The sequence below is a fragment of the Hirundo rustica genome, chromosome 6, assembly GCF_015227805.2.
Source record: "Hirundo rustica isolate bHirRus1 chromosome 6, bHirRus1.pri.v3, whole genome shotgun sequence".
NCBI lineage: Eukaryota > Metazoa > Chordata > Aves > Passeriformes > Hirundinidae > Hirundo > Hirundo rustica.
The window spans coordinates 44062389-44080487 of NC_053455.1; the positions used below are offsets into that span (position 1 = coordinate 44062389).

Consider the following 18099-nt stretch of genomic DNA (forward strand, 5'->3'; position numbering starts at 1 on the left):
GAAGGATGCATCACACCCCCTGTATTATTCTCTTTGGCTAACCAGCCACATGGCCTTTTCAGCTGTTGGCTGGGCTTTACAAAGCAGCCTTTCAAAGGAGCGAGCAAACATCATGAGAAACTCTGGAATCATCTCTCCAGGCTGGAGTTCCAGGAAAACATGCAGTGGGGACCTAAACAAAAGCTTTATGGTGCCACAAGAGAGGGAGGAGGACAGGTTTCCCTCTGTCACTGCAGTCACCTTGCACAGCTGGGGAGCCTGCAGCGAGAGGGACTCTGACCACAGGAAGGTTCACCAGCACCGCTTCTGACTGCTCTGAAGGCAGAAGATAAAATCAGTTTTGGTTGGGATCCAGGCTTGCCTCATTGCTGATACCACTTACTTTTCAGATATTTATTATCATCTTGCTGCTTGGACTTTGCCTGACACCTCAGCAATGTGTGCTCCTGCAGGCTGCAGCTTCGCCTACGAACAGAAAGCTGGGTCTAGTTCTGAGTCAGGACTTGCCGCCTCCAGCGGCTCTCCACTGCAGCGGGCTGGAAATTATGTAACAGCTTGCCTCTGGTTTTAAAGACATCAAAGGTCTCGTTGGATTAGATGAGGTTGCCATTCCTCACCTACCAGCTCTGCCAGTGCGGAGAGTGGACATCAGGCATCAGCTCTGGGCATTTGACTTTCTGCATTTGCAGCCTATGGGTTCTGGGAGAGGCTACAGTGCCTGGGAAGGGATCAGTTCTCTCTGCCTTGGGAGGAGACAGTTTGGAGTTAATATACATAAATGCATTTCCATTTTGCCCCCCATGAGTTTCAAGATTAATAAGCCCACACAGAGTGAAAAGACACAGTTCATCCCTTCCAAAGGTTTTGTTTCAGGCTGTTTGCAGAATCAGCCAGATAATGCATCAATTTACCAACACTTGCTAATTTTATATTTAAATTTTTTTCTCTGCCAACATGAGGGACAGACAGGAGGAAATGAAGAGAGCTTATCTGAAAAGTCACACGGTTGCCCCAGAGAAGTCCCAATTGCCAGTACACCCTGTTCCTCTAAATCCCAGCCTCTTACCTTCCATGGCCATAGGATTTCCTCCCATTGCAGCTCAGCTGACCACCAGCAAACTAACCCAGTAGCGAGAGCCAATGATGCCCTGCTGGGTCACTGAGCAGAGAGACAGGTACAAAGTGCCCCTTTTCAGGAAATTCTTGAATCAGTTCACAGGCAAATTCAGTACTGAAAAACCTGGAGCACGAAGCACTGCTTTAAGGCAGATCTGCAGTAAATGCTACAAGTCCCAGCTATCTGGCATTTACACTCAGGCTTCAATCCAAGGAGAGGGGTTGTATATACAGTAGGATTGCTAAAGCGGCGGACTTATAAACACGACTTTCCTTCAGAATGAAACATCTGAGTTTGCACTGCAGCCCTTACGGGAATCATATTTCTCTTTCAAAGACAAAACAGACTCATTAACTCTGGTATGATGATGACTTGGTAGCAAAAAAGACTGCATAAACTCCAACCATTTCCTAAACATTCTTTTAGCAATTTCAGGAGCTAAAAACTGTTAATTTGCATGAGTGCTGATGAAAAGGACTCGTGAGTAATCAAGTCAAGTTGATCACAAAGGTAGCTTTGTCTCACTATAAAAGCTCTGTTCCATTTTAATCTTGAATATTCAATGGTTATAAAAAATGTGCATGTGTGAGTGTATAAAATTTACATAATGTGAAATCCTGAACTCTTAAAACAAATGTGATTTTAAAGTACCTCTTAGTGGCTCCAGTTATAAGTGCCATGGCATAAGAAATGGAAAACATTCAAGTCAGTTTATCACATCTAAATATTACATGATCCAGTTAGTTCCTCTAATTGCTGCTAGGGTGTTTAAAACTGCCTGGCTACACAGAGAGCATATTCTTCGGGGTCCATTTCAATGCAAGAGGACAAAAAACTTGGTTCTTGGGATAGCTTTCAGTGGGCTTTAACAGATGTCAGAGGAAGTCGCTGCCAAAAGATGCACTTCCACTCTGCATCCTGGTGACCCACTCCCAACACCTCCCCCATGTCAGAGGTGATGACCACAACACGTCAAAGGAAGTAGTTGGAAACTTCAGGTTTTTTTCTTTCAAGGTTATTTTTCAGCCAAATCAGCAGCTTGATTCAACTCTGCTCATCTTGGTGGCAGCAGTACTGCCATAAATCAGCTGCCATCAGCAGTGAAACAGAACCCACAGACAAATGAAATAATGTTGTCAGCCCTTCTTTGGCACACGAACAGTCCTTCCCCACTCTGCGGCCCTAGGATTTTTGAGGAAAGAAGTTCAGGAGGGAGAGGTAACTTCTATCATGGCCATATGCTGTTAGTCTAGAATCAGAAATAAGTCTGCATCTTAGCTCACAGAGGGGAAAAATCTCACTTCTGACAATAGCCTTTATCTCAGTTTGTCTCACAACTTGCCTGCACCAAGAGTTTTACCTCAGGCTAAGTCTGACAGATGCCAAGTTACTCCTTTTGACACTGAGCAAAAATACCCCAGAAATTAAATGTGAGTGCTGGTGGCTACCGTCCTGCTCAGGGTCTAGGAAACATCCTGCCATGCGCCACCAGCAGCTGCCTCTGCAGTAAACAACTTGTGCAAAGAGGGGCTGAGGAAGTGAAACATAACTACCCCTAGGGCAGGAGTTTTCTTCTCACTTGATAGCACAGCAGGGGGATTTTTTAAAGTCATGTAATCTAATAAATCACGCAATCTGATAGGAAACAACACTAGCCTTCTTTTTCCTCTTTTAAGCTGTTAGCACGCACACAGCAGCATCAGCCGCTTCAGAAAGTACAGAAATCTTCTCCCTCTCTTTATTCAATAGGAAGAACACCCTCTTGCTTCCAGCAGCCCCTCTTTTTTTTTTTTTTAATCATCACTACACTGAACAAATTAAAACACTGAAAGCCATCAGTGCCTTCTAAAAATCATCCAGCAGGCTTTCATGTGGTTACATGTGAACCTCTGTCTATCTGGCCAGTATCGATAAAAGGCAGGCAGCAACACATATTCACATTTGTGATTGTTCATGTCTTCCTTCATCTTTCAGATCTTCCTTTTTCAGAAGCTGCATTTATATTTGTGGGACTAAAAGGCAAACAGCACCCAGGTTGATTTCCTGCTGATAGAAATTTCTTTCTCTTTGCCCCCTCCTACCTCCAGGCAGTCATCTTTACTGCTCCTCTTTCCCTTTGCTGGCCCCTGTTGCAGAAAACCTACTTTTGAATTCTCTACACTCCAGAAAAGGCATCCCATCTTCTTTAAAAACTTCAAGTGAATTCCTTGTTGATCTTGGCAGGCTACGAGCAGCCTTTCTCAAGTGCAAAGGAAGATTATCCTTAATTCCGTGCCCACATCAATAAAAATAATTAATCCTGGGGCTATATGGCCCACATTTAAAAGGTCCAGTACCTCCATCATCTTTCTCAGCAAAACAAAAACAAAACTTGTAGGCTACACGCATGTAAAAAGGGATCCTAATTTTGTTATAGGCTAAAAAGCTGAAGGGAGCAAACCTCAAAATAAAGCAAGCAAGTCATGCAATACCTGAAAGTAATCTGTGATGAAGGATCCAAGTTCACTCTTCAGCAGCCGTCTGTAGACAGAAGGAATGGAGCCATGAAGTAGCAGCCACTGCTGGTCATTTCTTACAGCTATATCTGCACTTTACTACCAGTCTTACCAAAGATACAGGAATGTATGGGAAATGGGTCCTTTTGACCACACTTTGATGTCTCTTACAGTTACATCTGTATTTTACAAAGGCTATTCTCAAATTATAAAGGAATTCAACAGTTTCTCTAAAGTCTTTAATTTTAAACCATACACCTAGAACAAGCAAAAAAAGTAATTATCCCCCTGAATGAATAGAAAGCTGGTGAAAAAAAATTTGTGGTTATTTAGATTGAAATCCGTATTTTTTTTCTGCTTTTTTGTTTAAACAAAGATGCCTTTCATGTCACAGAAGATAGCATATCTCCCTAATGTTGTACTTCCTTTCCTCTTGGAAGTGGAATGTGAGGATAAGGAGAGGAGAAATGAAGTAGAAGCTACAGACACATTTTAACAATCACATTTCAAACAATAAAAAAAGAAGGCATATTTTCCAAGGAAGTAATTCTAGAAATTTAACAAGAGGTGTTTTAAATACATACAGTCAAAAGCCACTCTAAAAAAGTATTTCTGATGAAAATTGTTGGCATTTAAATCAGGATGTGATAAGAGTTGGAAATTCTATTATATATTTGTATTTAAAATATATATATATATATATAAAAGTCAGGGTTGTTTTACATCCAAGGCAGCATGAAAAAACAACTTAGGAAGTTCAGTGCATTTGCATTTTAAGCTTTCAGTGATTGAGAATAAATTCTGTAGCAGTAAATTCTGCCTAGAATGTAAAAGTTGCCCAATACTTTTCAATGCCAAACACTGCATTTTTTTTTTCTGTTCTAAGAGTTTTGCTGTCTACCAACGTGAAGCATAGTCAAGAATGCTTGAAAATAGCATTTGAAACAGCAACCATCCAGTTCTTAGGCTGCATGGGATTTTACCAACAAACTACGTCACTTTACCTCATCTCTGCTCAAAGTTAAGTTTGACAGCCTTCCTCTCCAACCATTTTACAGTGCTTCTAGATTTATTTGCATGCCAACATGCCTTTACCCTTTCTCTCTCTTATATTCATCCACCCAAATCAAAGCACATATCTGTGTCTATGAGACCAATAAATCGGGTGAGTCTCTGGGGGCCCATTTGTCGGAAGCTTTTCCATTGGCTTCAGCCGAATCCAGCAGGCTCTCCATCAGCTGACTGACAAGCCCAGCAGGATTTGGCTTCATGCAGGTAAGACCAGCAACAAGAGGCTTGCACCTTAGAGAAAAATCAAGGGGAGGGTCTCTTCCTAAGCATGGCCAGGCCACCTCCCACTTACAGAAATTCCATTTACTGAAGGCATTTCTTACATCTCCTCTTGCTGTGACAACTGACTCTCAGAGCCATTAAAATAAAAAAATAAATAAATAAATAAATAGCCAGTGAGATAGTATCAAATCATAGCAAAATAAAAACTTGGTGGCAGCAATCCATAACAAAATATTACCACCTGCTCATCTCCTGGTCCTGTCATTACCATCCTCCTTTAAAACTGTCCCATGTTTCCCTCTGCCAAATGACAAAGCATTGTGCAGAACCTTGGAGCCATTACTGCATTAGCAAACTACAGCCCTGGAGCCAAGGGGAGAACTACGAGCAAGGGCAAGGAAAAGGCACCAGCTCGACTCCATGGCACACAAGAGTTGTCTGTCTCAGAGCTCTGGCTTTTCTCCAGTGTCAAGCTGGAGATCCACCTTGTGCACAGAGCTCACCCCGTGCTGGGAGCTCCATCAAGAACCACAGGTGTGAGGCTGCAGGTGTTCATACAAACACACATGCCTGTCCTTTTGCTCCTTAGATGGGCATTAATGAGCTACTTGGATGTGAAATGGTCTATATAAAGAGTGACATTTGGAGATGTAACCAATGCCCAGGGCACCTGCAGGAACATTAATCATGTAATTCAAGGTGAGTGCTTCCAAGTGCAGCCTGGCAGTGCATATCTGTGGAAAAGGGCATTTCCCCTCCCACCATCAGCACTGCTCTCAAAGCATACACAGTTCATAAAGAATTTCCTGTTCTTTGCCTGGCTTTTGGCAGTCTGCGTTCACTTCAGCAACCAGCATGAAGAGAGCAGGGTCCACCCACTGTGGCCAGGCCCACAGGAGTCCTGCCCAGCGTACTGCCTCCCTGGAAGGATGGGAAGGAGCACCTGCTTGCACTTCAGGGGGAAAGCAGGATGCAGCCACTGCCACAGGCAAGAGGCGACTCACAAAGCCCAAAGCCACTCCCCACGTCTGCTGGGGCTTTAGGTATTTCCCAAGCCTTATGACATCTGTTTTTATTTTCATGTCCACAAATACTCATCCCATGGAGAATTAAGATTGTTCCAAGTACTTAAACCTAACTTGAAGACTTCTGACCTGAACACACTAAAATATCATTAAAGTACAAGATTCTGCCCTTGCTCAACTCTCAAAACAAATTATATTAAACTTTTCGGGTTTGGGACTAGACCAAATTGGAGAGAGTCTCCTGCCCTGATAGCTGCATGTATTTTGAAAGTGGGGAAAGGGGTAGTTTAGACTGCCGTTTAGCACATACTTAGCTCAAATTGCCATTTGAATCTTTTGGAACTCAAAAAAATGCAATAGGAATGAGGGGAAGGCATATAAAAGAAGTAGAGACACGTGTGACAGCACTCTTGATGAACTAATATGGATGCAGTGGTAAAAAGAGAAGGAGAAACCTACATCCATAAGCCCTGACAATACACCTCTCAGCAGCACTTGGAACCAAGGCAAGAACACAGAGTTCTTTATCTACTCTACAGTCCTATCTATTGCTAATCAAACTTTCCAACTAATCAGAATGAAACCACAGATAATCATGAAACCTGCTTTTAAAAGAAAATGATATTTTTAACCATCACTAGCATCAGTGACAGAAAATGTTATCTAGGCTTTCAGGTTTTTTTGTCTTTACGGTTCATATTTTCAGGTTTTGCTCTGCAATTATCATGTAAAGATTAGTCTTTTAAATGAAATGCTGTGGTGTACTTTAAACACTCCAAGGTTCTGATAAGTTTGGTTACAGAAAAGAGATGCCAATATTATTATATACAAAACATATCCAAAAGAGGTGTACCTCCTAGGAAGGAACAAAAGCCTTACAATCCAAGTCAATACACAACCTGTCCTTACCAAAGCTACATATCTACACAAGTTGGAGAAACCTTATCCAAATACCCCGTGCCATTCATGTCAGTCAACAGCAAAAAAGAAGTAAGTTAACCAGAAACCCCAAAGCTGTGCTTAAGTTTGCTTCCATCTCTTCTCCTCCCGCCACTATCTTCTAACTGTGGTTCTGAAGGCAACAGACCCCAGCAAACACCAAACAAGCAGGCACAAAAATCCATTTTCACGCATTTCCGTGACCCACCTGATATTTTCATTGAGGGTGTAAAGTTCATTGTTCTGCAAGCCTCCCCCTTTGAACACATTTATGACTGCTGTTTGAACACTGCCAAAAAAAGAAATGAGACAAGACAACATCCATGAATAATAGTGTGATTTACCACAATGTGAGCAAAACACCAAAAGCAGAGGGGTTACAACCAGGTGAAGTTAATTGACCTAAAATACTTCCACTGTTTCTCACCTTGAAATTGTTGCTCTTAATTACCTACATCTCCCCTGGGAGACAGAGCAGAACCCATTTCAAGTTCTGCCTAGGGTAAACAAGGAAAAGTTGTCACAGGGACACATGCCAGATTTTACCTTGAATACAACTGCTTGGGGGATCTTTGCTGTGTGCTGAAGGCTAGCTGCTCTGAGGAGACTGATTTCTGGTAATATCTGCCAAACACATCGCTCCTCATTATCCAGTGATCCTACCAGGAACCAACCACTCTGCAGCATCTGGCAAGACCCTGGACATGCTGGAAGATGTTCTGCAGCCAGCATCACCTCAGTCACATCTGAGTTTAAGCCCTGTTAATGCTTGTAAGATGCTGATGGAGTATCGTCTAATTCTCTCACCAGCACGGAGGAAGTCATAAAGTGCCGGCAGACAAGGTTTAGCAGGTCTAACACTTGCCACGGCTAACAAGGGCATAGGTCATTCCCTTAACAGACATTCCCTCCTGTGGGCCAGTTAAGGCATCTGCATGCTTCGCAGACCTCAGCTCACTACCATGGCACAAAACTGCAATGTTTTTGCCAGGCTACTTTATTGTGACATTGGTAAACTGAGCTAGGTCCGCAGGCAAGAATGGTATGCAGAGCACAGAGCTGGTGCCAGGTGGGAAGGTGGGAACACCCACTTCTGGTAGCAGCAAACCGTGACATCAAGACACAGGACATCTCACTCTTCACTCTTCACATTGTTTTTCCAGCGGCCGCTGCTGCATGACACGCACAGCAGACAGCGTTTAGCCATCAATAGGAAATGCTGGTTGAAGCCATAAGCTTAGTAGCTGCCAGAGGAACTTGACTGTGATAAAATCTTCATAATATGCAAATACATGCCTTTGTGAATTAATAAACTGGCACTTAATACAGTACTAGGAATGTGTTTTCCTAAACTGTACTTAAAAGATGCAACTGTGAACAAAAAAGCAATTCTGTTTTACTTCAAAACAGGCTGAATAGCACTGTCCAAAACCAACTGAGCACTAGTAGGTCTAAATTTTACAACTCCACAGTTATTTCAATGCCAGCAAAGCCTGGACATGGCAAAAATTTGTGCATGGTTATAAACAGATGGGCTTAGTCATAAACAGTGTGAAGCACAAGCCTAAGATACACCTGACCCTCACTGAGGAGCTGCTGCAGGGCAAGAGCTCAGCCAGGTGGGTCCTGCTCACCTGTTCCAGGCAGAGTTGGAGCTGAGCTGCATCGCCTGCCGGGCTGCCTGGAACCGAGGCAGATCACTGAGGACAGGGGAGCTCATGAAGCGCGGTCGAGGCCTTCTGAACGAGCCCATCTTGTGGGACTGGAGTGCAAAGGACAGAGCTATGGTGAACCCTCCTTTCATAGGGTCAGCTGGAGCAGAGCAGCACCGTCAGAAAGGCTGCTCTCTCGAAGGTCCGAGTGTCAGTCTCAGCAATGTTCATGAGTCTTCGAGCCCAAGGACTCAGTCAAAAGCAAGGACTAGCAGGTCCCCACCGTGTTGGGTTGTGACATGAGGTGCATGATGAAGGAACTGAAACAGTCCTGCAATGCAAAGAGAAAGGAAAAGAGTCAGGCAGAGAAGGGAGGGGTGGAAATATCCTCTGCCATTAGCATTAATAGCAGCTTTGGGAAGACTCTGGAATTCCAGAGTTCTTTAACAACCCCATTTCCCATCTTGCCCCTTAAACAACGACCCAACAGAGACAGTCAGAAATGCAAGCACGGTCTCTCTTTTGACTTCAATTAGCAGAGAGGCAAGAACAGAAATTCTTCAACTCTTCTGCCAGAGACACTTTACAAATACATTTAAATACAGTTAGCCACTCAGCCTGTATATAAAATAGTAACTGGAGAAAGAGAAAAACATTCCACTAGAGAGGTACAAAAGATGAACAATGGAAGAAAAGATGAATAGACTAACACAGTGCTTTTTTTTTGAGAAGTGTTGTGCAAGGGAATAAAACCACTTACTATCAGTTCAGTACAAAAAGGATATAATAAGGAGCTTCTTCAAAAGAGTTCTGACATACAGATATTTTGAGCATAAGCAAGGCTTTTATGTTTCTGTTTTTTCTACAGCATGAGAAGTAATTGCTAGGCCAATTACGAAATGACCGTATTTTCCACTCTGATCATCATCTCCATGTAGATGACTATGTAGCCCCAAGTTAACCACAGAAATAGAAGAAGTGAACTTGAATAAAAGCCACAAAAAAACTTTGGCAAAGCTTCTGTACTTTGAAATCCTCCCACTTTAGATGAACACAAGCAATAGATGTAGTTGGCAGTTTGGAGAATGAGATGTGGGACACAGGAGAGCAGAGGGGAAAAGAAACAAAAAAGTTGTTGTCTTGGTTTTGAAAAGACAGGTGTCTGCTAAGGAGAGGCAGGCCTCTCTAGGAAATGAGGAATTTGAATCCTTCCCTCTGTGTTATTATAATTTGGAAGATTAAAAAATAAAACTTTTCAGTCAGAGCTATGGGGAAAAGGAATAACAGTCCTTTACTAGTAAATATAACAGGACAGACAAAAACTAACAGCAATTATAACAATAGTAGAACAGAACTAAGAACCCCGAGGGCAAACGGTGGCGGCTCCGGCGCTGATGGCTGGAAGCCGGGCGCGGTGGACTGTCCTCCGCAGGCAGGGGGTGTCCTGGCAGGCAGAGGTGGCAGTGCCGGAGAAGCTGCAGCGGCGGGACCCGGTCTCACCCAAAATCTAGCAGGATAGCGAAGAAATTCCGAATTCCTGGATACTCCAACAGATGGTAGAATTCCTAGGACCAGACTCCTTCGTTACCCGTGGACTCCAGAAGCCAGCCGTGGCCCGATCCGTGCTTCCCCCCCGAAGAAAGAAAAGAAAAAAAACCGCGAGATCCCCCCACCCTCCGCTCTCTCCGGGAGCTTTTTTCCCTCCCCCAAAACTAAGTTATCAGTTCTTTTGTCCACGTTAAGCACTCAGCACTTAGTCTCCTAGAAACTTGGGAGGGGGGAAAAAATTCCACAGAGACTTAAACCCCAACATTATCCACCCCGAATTTTTTTCCCACACCAACATATTATATTGAACTTAAATCTTTAAATAATATACATATATATACATGTGAATATAAATACAGACACAGTCACAGTGTTCACCGAAAAACAAGGTCCCCTTGAGGTATGCAGCGGGTCCTTCCATCTTTTTGCATTACCCACTATGTGCAGCTAGGTCCCTGAGCAAAAACAACTCCAGGAGCGGGATTGTCTTTGCTGGAGGCAGAATTAATCCAAACAGTTTTTCCCAGCATTCTTCTCATGTGTACTACGGGAACTTTATCTCCATCTCTTGTTCCCAGGGGCTCAGATTGGGCGGGGCCTGCTCGGTTGGTGGAACTTCGAGTGTTTACTAACCAGGTGGCCTTTGCTAAATTATTCTCCCAGTTCTTAAAAGTCCCCGCACCCAGTGCTTTCAAAGTGGTTTTAAGCAGGCCATTGCATCGTTCAACCTTCCCGGCTGCTGGCGCATGATAAGGAATATGGTACACCCACTCAATGCCATGTTCCCTAGCCCAGGTGTTTATAAGGCTGTTCTTGAAATGAGTCCCGTTGTCAGACTCAATCTTCTCAGGGGTACCATGTCTCCACAGGATTTGCTTTTCAAGGCCCAGGATGGTGTTCCGGGCAGTAGCATGGGGCACAGGGTAGGTCTTCAGCCATCCAGTGGTGGCTTCCACCATGGTCAGCACGTAGCGCTTGCCTTGGCGGGTTTGGGGAAGGGTGATGTAGTCAATCTGCCAGGCTTCCCCGTACTTATACTTGGACCATCGCTCGCCATACCACAGGGGCTTCACCCGCTTGGCCTGCTTAATGGCAGCACACGTCTCACAGTCATGGATAACCTGAGAAATACTGTTCATGGTTAGATCCACCCCTCGGTTTTGTGCCCACTTATAGGTGGCATCTCTGCCCTGGTGACCTGAGGCATCATGGGCCTATCGAGCTAGAAACAACTCTCCCTTGTGTTGCCAATCTAAGTCTATCTTTGACACCTCTATCTTTGCAGCTTGATTTACCTGCTCGTTGTTTTGGTGCTCCTCATTAGCCTGACTCTTGGGGACATGGGCATCTACATGGCGGACTTTGACAGGTAGCTTCTCTACCCGAGCGGCAATGTCCTTCCACTCATCTGCAGCCCAGATTGGTTTTCCCCTACGCTGCCAATTGGCCTTTCTCTACCTGTCCAGCCAACCCCACAGAGCATTGGCTACCATCTACGAATCAGTGTAGAGGTAGAGCTTTGGCCACTTCTCTCTTTCAGCAATGTCCAGGGCTAGTTGAACAGCTTTGAGTTCAGCAAGTTGGCTTGACCCACCTTCTCTTTCAGTGGCTTGTGCAACCTGTCGTGTGGGGCTCCATACAGCTGCTTTCCACTTCCGGTTCATCTCTACGACGCGGCAGGAACCGTCAGTGAAAAGAGCATAGCGTGTTTCTTCTGCTGGCAGTTGGTTGTATGGTGGAGCTTCTTCAGCACGTGTCACTTGTTCTTGCTCTTCTTCATTCATGAGACCAAAGTTTTCACCTTCCGGCCCAGTTTGTAATTATCTCTAAAATCCCAGGGCGATTTGGGTTTCCAATGCGGGCGCGCTGAGTGATGAGGGCAATCCATTTGCTCTATGTGGCATCGGTGGCATGATGGGTGGAGGGAACCTTTCTTTTAAACATCCACTCCAGCACCGGTAGTCGGGGTGCCAGGAGGAGTTGTGCTTCTGTGCCAATCACCTCTGAGGCAGCTTGAACTCCTTCATAGGCGGCCAAGATTTCCTTTTCTGTTGGAGTGTAGTTGGCTTCGGACCCTCTGTAGCTTTGGCTCTAGAATCCCAGTGGTCGGCCCCGAGTCTCCCCAGGCACCTTCTGCCAAAGGCTCCAGGACAGGCCATTGTTCCCGGCTGCTGAGTAGAGCACGTTCTTCACTTCTGGTCCCGTCCTCACTGGGCCAAGGGCCACTGCATGAGCGATCTCCTGCTTGATCTGGGCAAAGGCTTGTTGTTGTTCAGGGCCCCAGTGGAAATCGTTCTTCTTGCGGGTGACCAGGTAGAGAGGGCTCACAATCTGGCTGTACTCAGGAATGTGCATCCTCCAGAAACCTATAGCGCCTAGGAAAGCTTGTGTCTCTTTTTTGCTGGTTGGTGGGGACATTGCAGTGATCTTATTGATGACCTCAGTGGGAATCTGCCGCCGTCCATCTTGCCACTTTACTCCCAGGAACTGGATCTCTCGGGCAGGTCTCTTGACCTTGCTCTGCTTGATGGCAAAACCAGCTTTCAGGAGAATTTGGATGATTTTCTCTCCTTTCTCAAACACTTCCATTGCCGTGTTCCCCCACACAATGATGTCATCGATATACTGTAGGTGCTCTGGAGCCTCACCCTTTTCCAGTGCAGCCTGGATCAGTCTATGGCAGATGGTGGGGCTGTGTTTCCACCCCTGGGGCAGTCGGTTCCAGGTGTACTGCACGCCCCTCCAGGTGAAAGCAAACTGAGGCCTGCATTCTGCAGCCAGAGGAATGGAGAAAAAGGCATTAGCAATGTCAATTGTGGCGTACCATTTTGCTGCTTTGGACTCCAGCTCGTACTGGAGTTCCAGCATGTCCGGCACAGCAGTGCTCAATGGTGGAGTCACTTCGTTCAAGGCACGGTAGTCCACAGTCAATCTCCATTTTCCGTCAGGCTTGCGCACAGGCCAGATGGGGCTGTTGAAGGGTGAGTGGGTTTTGCTGACCACTCCTTGGCTCTCCAGCTCACGGATCATCTTGTGGATGGGGATCACGGCATCTCGATTTGTCCGATACTGTCGGCGGTGCACCGTCGAGGTGGCAACTGGAACTCGTTGCTCTTCTACTTTTAGAAGTCTTACTGCAGATGGGTTCTCCGACAGTCCAGGCAAGCTATTCAATTTCTTAATGCCCTCTGCCTCCACAGCTGCTATTCCAAAAGCCCACCTGAATCCCTTAGAGTTTTTGTAATAACCATTCCGGAGGAAGTCTATGCCCAAAATACACGGGGCCCCTGAGCCAGTCACAATTGGATGTTTCTGCCACTCCTTCCCGGTCAGGCTCACCTCGGCTTTCAACAGAGTCAATTCCTGTGATCCCCCCGTCACCCCAGCAATGGAAATAGGTTCTGTCCCCACATATTCCGATGGTATCAGGGTACACTGAGAACCAGTATCAACTAAAGCTTCATATTTCTGTGGCTCTGATGTGCCAGGCCATCGGATCCACACCGTCCAATAGACCCGGTTTTCCCGTGCCTCTCCCTGGCTAGAGGCAGGGCCCCTCTAGCACCGGTCATTATTCCCCTCCTGAGCATACATGGTAGAGGTTCCTTCACGGGGATCTGACATATCATCCTCACTTCTATAATACCTGGCAGCCTGGTCGTGCGATGTCGAGGCTACCTTCATCTTAGTGGAACCCCCTCGGTTAGTGTTTCTCTCCTTGAGCTCACGCACCCGTGCTGCCAGGGCAGAAGTGGGTTTTCCATCCCACCTTCCCATGTCTTCCCCATGGTCACGCAGAAAGTACCACAGGTCAGCTCGTGGGGTGTACCCTCTCTCTCTAGCTGGGGGCTGTTGAGCTCTGACTCTGGGGCCCGTAACTCGCACAGGTGCCACATGGGAACTGTTCCTCCTCATCTCCCTCTCACCTCCCTTATCTCCTCTGTCACCTCCTCCATCCTCTCCCTGAGTTCCTTAGCCACGGCAGAGACCTGAGCCTGCATTGGGCCACAGCTGATACTCTATAATTTCTAAGCTTGTTGGCTACAGAACCCACTGCTCTCTCGTTGGTATCAGGATGAATTGTTTGCATGTATGTGGCGTATTGAGATGGTCCTAGAGTTGCCAGATTCCACACAGCATTTGCCCTGTGCACTTGACTTTGTCGGGGTCATTATCATGCTGTCCACCCTCCAAAGAGTACCCTCCAATACCGCCACTTCTCTCAACTGTTGGATCCTTCCTCAAGGGTCTTCCAGCGCATTCTATGATGGTGCTCCATGCATTCTGTCTCTGTGGACAAACCTCTCCGTACACTCATTAAAAGCCCGCTCCCAAAGGGAAAAGGGGCCCTGGCTCCCTACGAATACCTGATTCACACTGAGTCCTGGGTCAAGGGTCCCAAATTCCTTGCCTCACTACTATCTAGCTGCACACCTGTACCTATAAGGTCCCAGACCCGAAGTAACCAGGCTGTATAAGCCTCACGTCTCCGCCGTGCAAGATCTTTTTGCAGATTACGGAGACTTTCATATGTCAGGGACTCAGTGATGATCTCAACCTCTGACTCCTCCCCGGGTTGTGAGGGCCCTCCTTTCTTATCCTTGTTGCCTGGGTGCTCTGATTTCACCTTATACTTCTTTGTTTCCACAGGGGCCACTGCTGCTGGCTGTGGCTGCCCCTGTGGTTCAGCTGGAACCTGGACGGTTGTAACATCTGTGGGTTCTGCTGCTGCACCATCAGACTCTCCTTTGTTGGGGCAGGGGGAGGGTTTCCCAAGGTACTCCCTCAGCATCTGGCCCATCTCACGGATCTCCTTCACCCAATCTGGGTGGTTTATTCCTGACGCAGGCTGTGGGACAGTGTCAGGTTGTGGGGCAGGGTCAGGCTGTGGGACGGGCTCAGGCTGTGGGGCAGGGTCAGGTTGTGGGGCAGGGTCAGGCTGTGGGACGGGCTCAGGCTGTGGGGCAGGGTCAGGCTGCGGGGCAGTGTCAGGCTGTGGGATGGGCTCAGGCTGTGGGGCAGCATCCTTATTCTCTAGGGTAGGTATCAGGGTGGTTATCCAGGTCAGTCTCCCCTTATCTCTAAATGCTAAACAGAACAGGCATACCAGCAACACCAGCCACTGTATGATGTCATTAACATTCAGAGATTTGAACCCTTCAAAGACTGGTGGGGTAGGCCCAAAGAGCTGGGTGAAGGGTTGTGAAAAAATTTCTCCTGGTGTCATTTCTTCACAGTAGGTACCGTTGTTAAAGTAACTCCAGAAACACACAGTTAGTGTATGATAGCCCTGAATCCATGTGCCTGCCTTCCAGAGGAAATTAAAAATCCACGATTTCCTCACTTCGTTAACCCATATAGCAAGATTGATGACAGCCACAGTAACCTTAGTTACAGGGCCCATGTTTAGAAAAGGGCCTGCAAATGGGAGAAATACGGCCACACCCACAATGCCACCCAAACCAGGTTAAGCCAGACCACATGATATCCAGGTACACAGCAATGTAGGCACTAAGAACTGTTATTCCTTTTTCTCTCAATGCCCCACGTTGGGCGCCACAATTCTGTCTGGTTTGAAAAGACAGGTGTCTGCTAAGGAGAGGCAGGCCTCTCTCTAGGAAATGAGGAATTTGAATCCTTCCCTCCGTGTTATTATAATTTGGAAGATTAAAAAATAAACTTTTCAGTCAGAGCTATGGGGAAAAGGAATAAACAGTCCTTTACTAGTAAATATAACAGGACAGACAAAAAACAACAGCAATTATAACAATAGTAGAACAGAACTATGAACCCCGAGGGCAAACGGTGGCGGCTCCGGCGCTGATGGCTGGAAGCCGGGCGCGGTGGATTGTCCTCCGCAGGCAGGGGGTGTCCTCGGCAGGCAGAGGTGGCAGTGCCGAGACGCCGCAGCGGCAGGACCCGGCTCACCCAAAATCTCAGCAGGATAGGTGCATTTGGAGAATGAGATGTGGGACACAGGAGAGCAGAGGGGAAAAGAAACAAAAAAGTTGTGTAACTGAACTGCACATGAAAGATGTAAAGCAAAATCTCTTTTCTACCACATCTTCAGCACGAGGTGAAAAGAGAGATGGTCAGACAGAAAAAAAAAAAAAAACCAAACCATGCTACATATCTGCACTAATTTGACTGGTGTTCAGCTCCAGGAAAATCTTTCCACTGCCCAAACTGTTATTAACTCTTACATGTAAGAAAACAGCTTTCCTCCCACCTGGTCAGCCCCATTTTATGCTGAGCTCACTTTGTTATCCCAGTTCTGCACAGCTTTGGTAGATTCTGATCAACCACCATGAAGCCTCTGCAAGGCCCTTGCTGTGCCACGGACACCACATGCCCTGCCAATGAGGAAGCTAAGGGAGAAAACACTCCATTTTTTAGGCACTGAAACACACAGTACTATCATTCTTGGTGCTATTCAAGATGTAAGTACTGTGGTTATACCCTCAGAAGCTAAAGACAATTTGCAAAGATCTCTGTGGAACTGGAACATGGCTACAAGTGCAACTTTTCTCCTGCCTTTAGACAACTCCAGGCTGTCTTCAGAGATGGCAAAGCCCAGACAGTCTTTTGTGACATAAGCTTAGTCTTGACTGTTGTTGCTTGAAAGGGCAGCAATCTGTTGGTTCTTTGGCTGCTCTGTTACAATAAAATAAAAACAAAGTCATAACTTTTAGACATCAAGACTAACTGTAAACTAGTGCAACCACATCGGCAGGATCTTTCCCGTGCATTTTGCAGCAACAGTTCATTTGGCATTGCCCACACATTTGCAGTCTGCCAGCAATTCCTCCATTGACAACTGTAACCACATCAGAAATCACCGGAGGAAAAAGCTACAGCACCTTGGAGAGCCGAGGCAGGTTCTTTTCACAGCAGACCCAAGGGTGGCCGCGAGGCAAAGCCCAAGTGTAGCAGCTGTTTCTGTTGCAAAACAAGAGCTCGTGCCAATGTTTGTCTACAAGACCCAAAACTGACAGCATGAGGAGCTGAATGAGCGACAGCTCACTTCTCCCAGCAGCACTGTAAAACTTCTCACTTAACTATCTTTACACATAGAAGCACAAAATGATTTGGGTTGGAAGAGACTTTAGGGACCATCTGATTCCAACCCCCTTACCACAGGCAGAGACACCTTTCACTTTCAGAGGTATAAAATGCAATATAAGTATGATTTCTAGCAGGCATTTAACAGGGCAAGAAAGCAGTGGTTAAGATGTGCTAACCCACAAGCCTCATCTTAGCACTAGTCCAGGTGCCACAAAGGCATGCAAGCACCTTTCTCCCCAGCAATGAAATAATTTTATAGGATGCATTTATATTCATTTCAGTTATATTAAGTTGCAAGGGGAAAGCTTAAATTCAGAAACATAAAACAACATAACCTCCGTGCCTTAACATATATAAATTTAAGTACGGGTAGGAAATTCTTTGGCCCATTCTGTGCAAACAGTAAAACACCATGATCAGGAAGGTCTCTTCTGAGCTTGGGCTATGGATTCACAAGACTGATCCCACACAGCAGAACCATGGCATTACACTGGGCCCCACGATAAATTTCCTGAGCACTTCTTACCTAGGGAATGTGCTTAAGCTCACTGAAACATACATGTTGTTTTCCTTAATCTCTGTTAAAAGTCACCAGGTCAGATAAAAACGAGCTCTTGCCTGCAAAGAGCAGATAAGACACCCCTCTTCCTCCCCTAACCCAGTCTGCAATGTATGTTACTGTCAAGTCAACCTTACTTTAGAATCTCATCAGGAATTTAAAGCAAGTTCTTCAGCTTTAGGACTTGATTCAGAGTCTTATTTTTATTTCTTCAGGACTCAAAGGCACAAATCTCTCCTATCTTATCTAAACCCAGTAGCTATTAAATGGCAGGCACATCAAACTCTTACTCCGAAGGCAGGCTAACTCTAAACAGCATCCAAACATAACTGACCCTCGTGTTACCAAAACTGGAAATGCCAGTCTGTGAGAAAGACCATGCTCTCCCCATGCCCACAGCCCATTT

At 45.9% G+C, this 18099-nt stretch overlaps 1 protein-coding gene across 4 annotated transcripts in view; it reads right to left on the reverse strand.

Annotated features, from left to right (window-relative positions):
- Positions 1–18099, reverse strand: part of PRR5L (proline rich 5 like) — a 48779-nt gene that overhangs the window by 20587 nt on the left and 10093 nt on the right. For all 4 annotated transcript variants that reach the window (XM_040067718.2, XM_040067717.1, XM_058421235.1 and 1 more), the window contains exons 2-4: positions 8504–8852; positions 7078–7158; positions 3589–3637 (exon numbers count right to left, since the gene is read on the reverse strand). In XM_040067718.2, the coding sequence (XP_039923652.1) occupies positions 3589–3637; positions 7078–7158; positions 8504–8673 (300 nt within the window). In that variant the 5' untranslated portion in view covers positions 8674–8852. The remainder of the gene's footprint in view (positions 1–3588; positions 3638–7077; positions 7159–8503; positions 8853–18099) is intronic.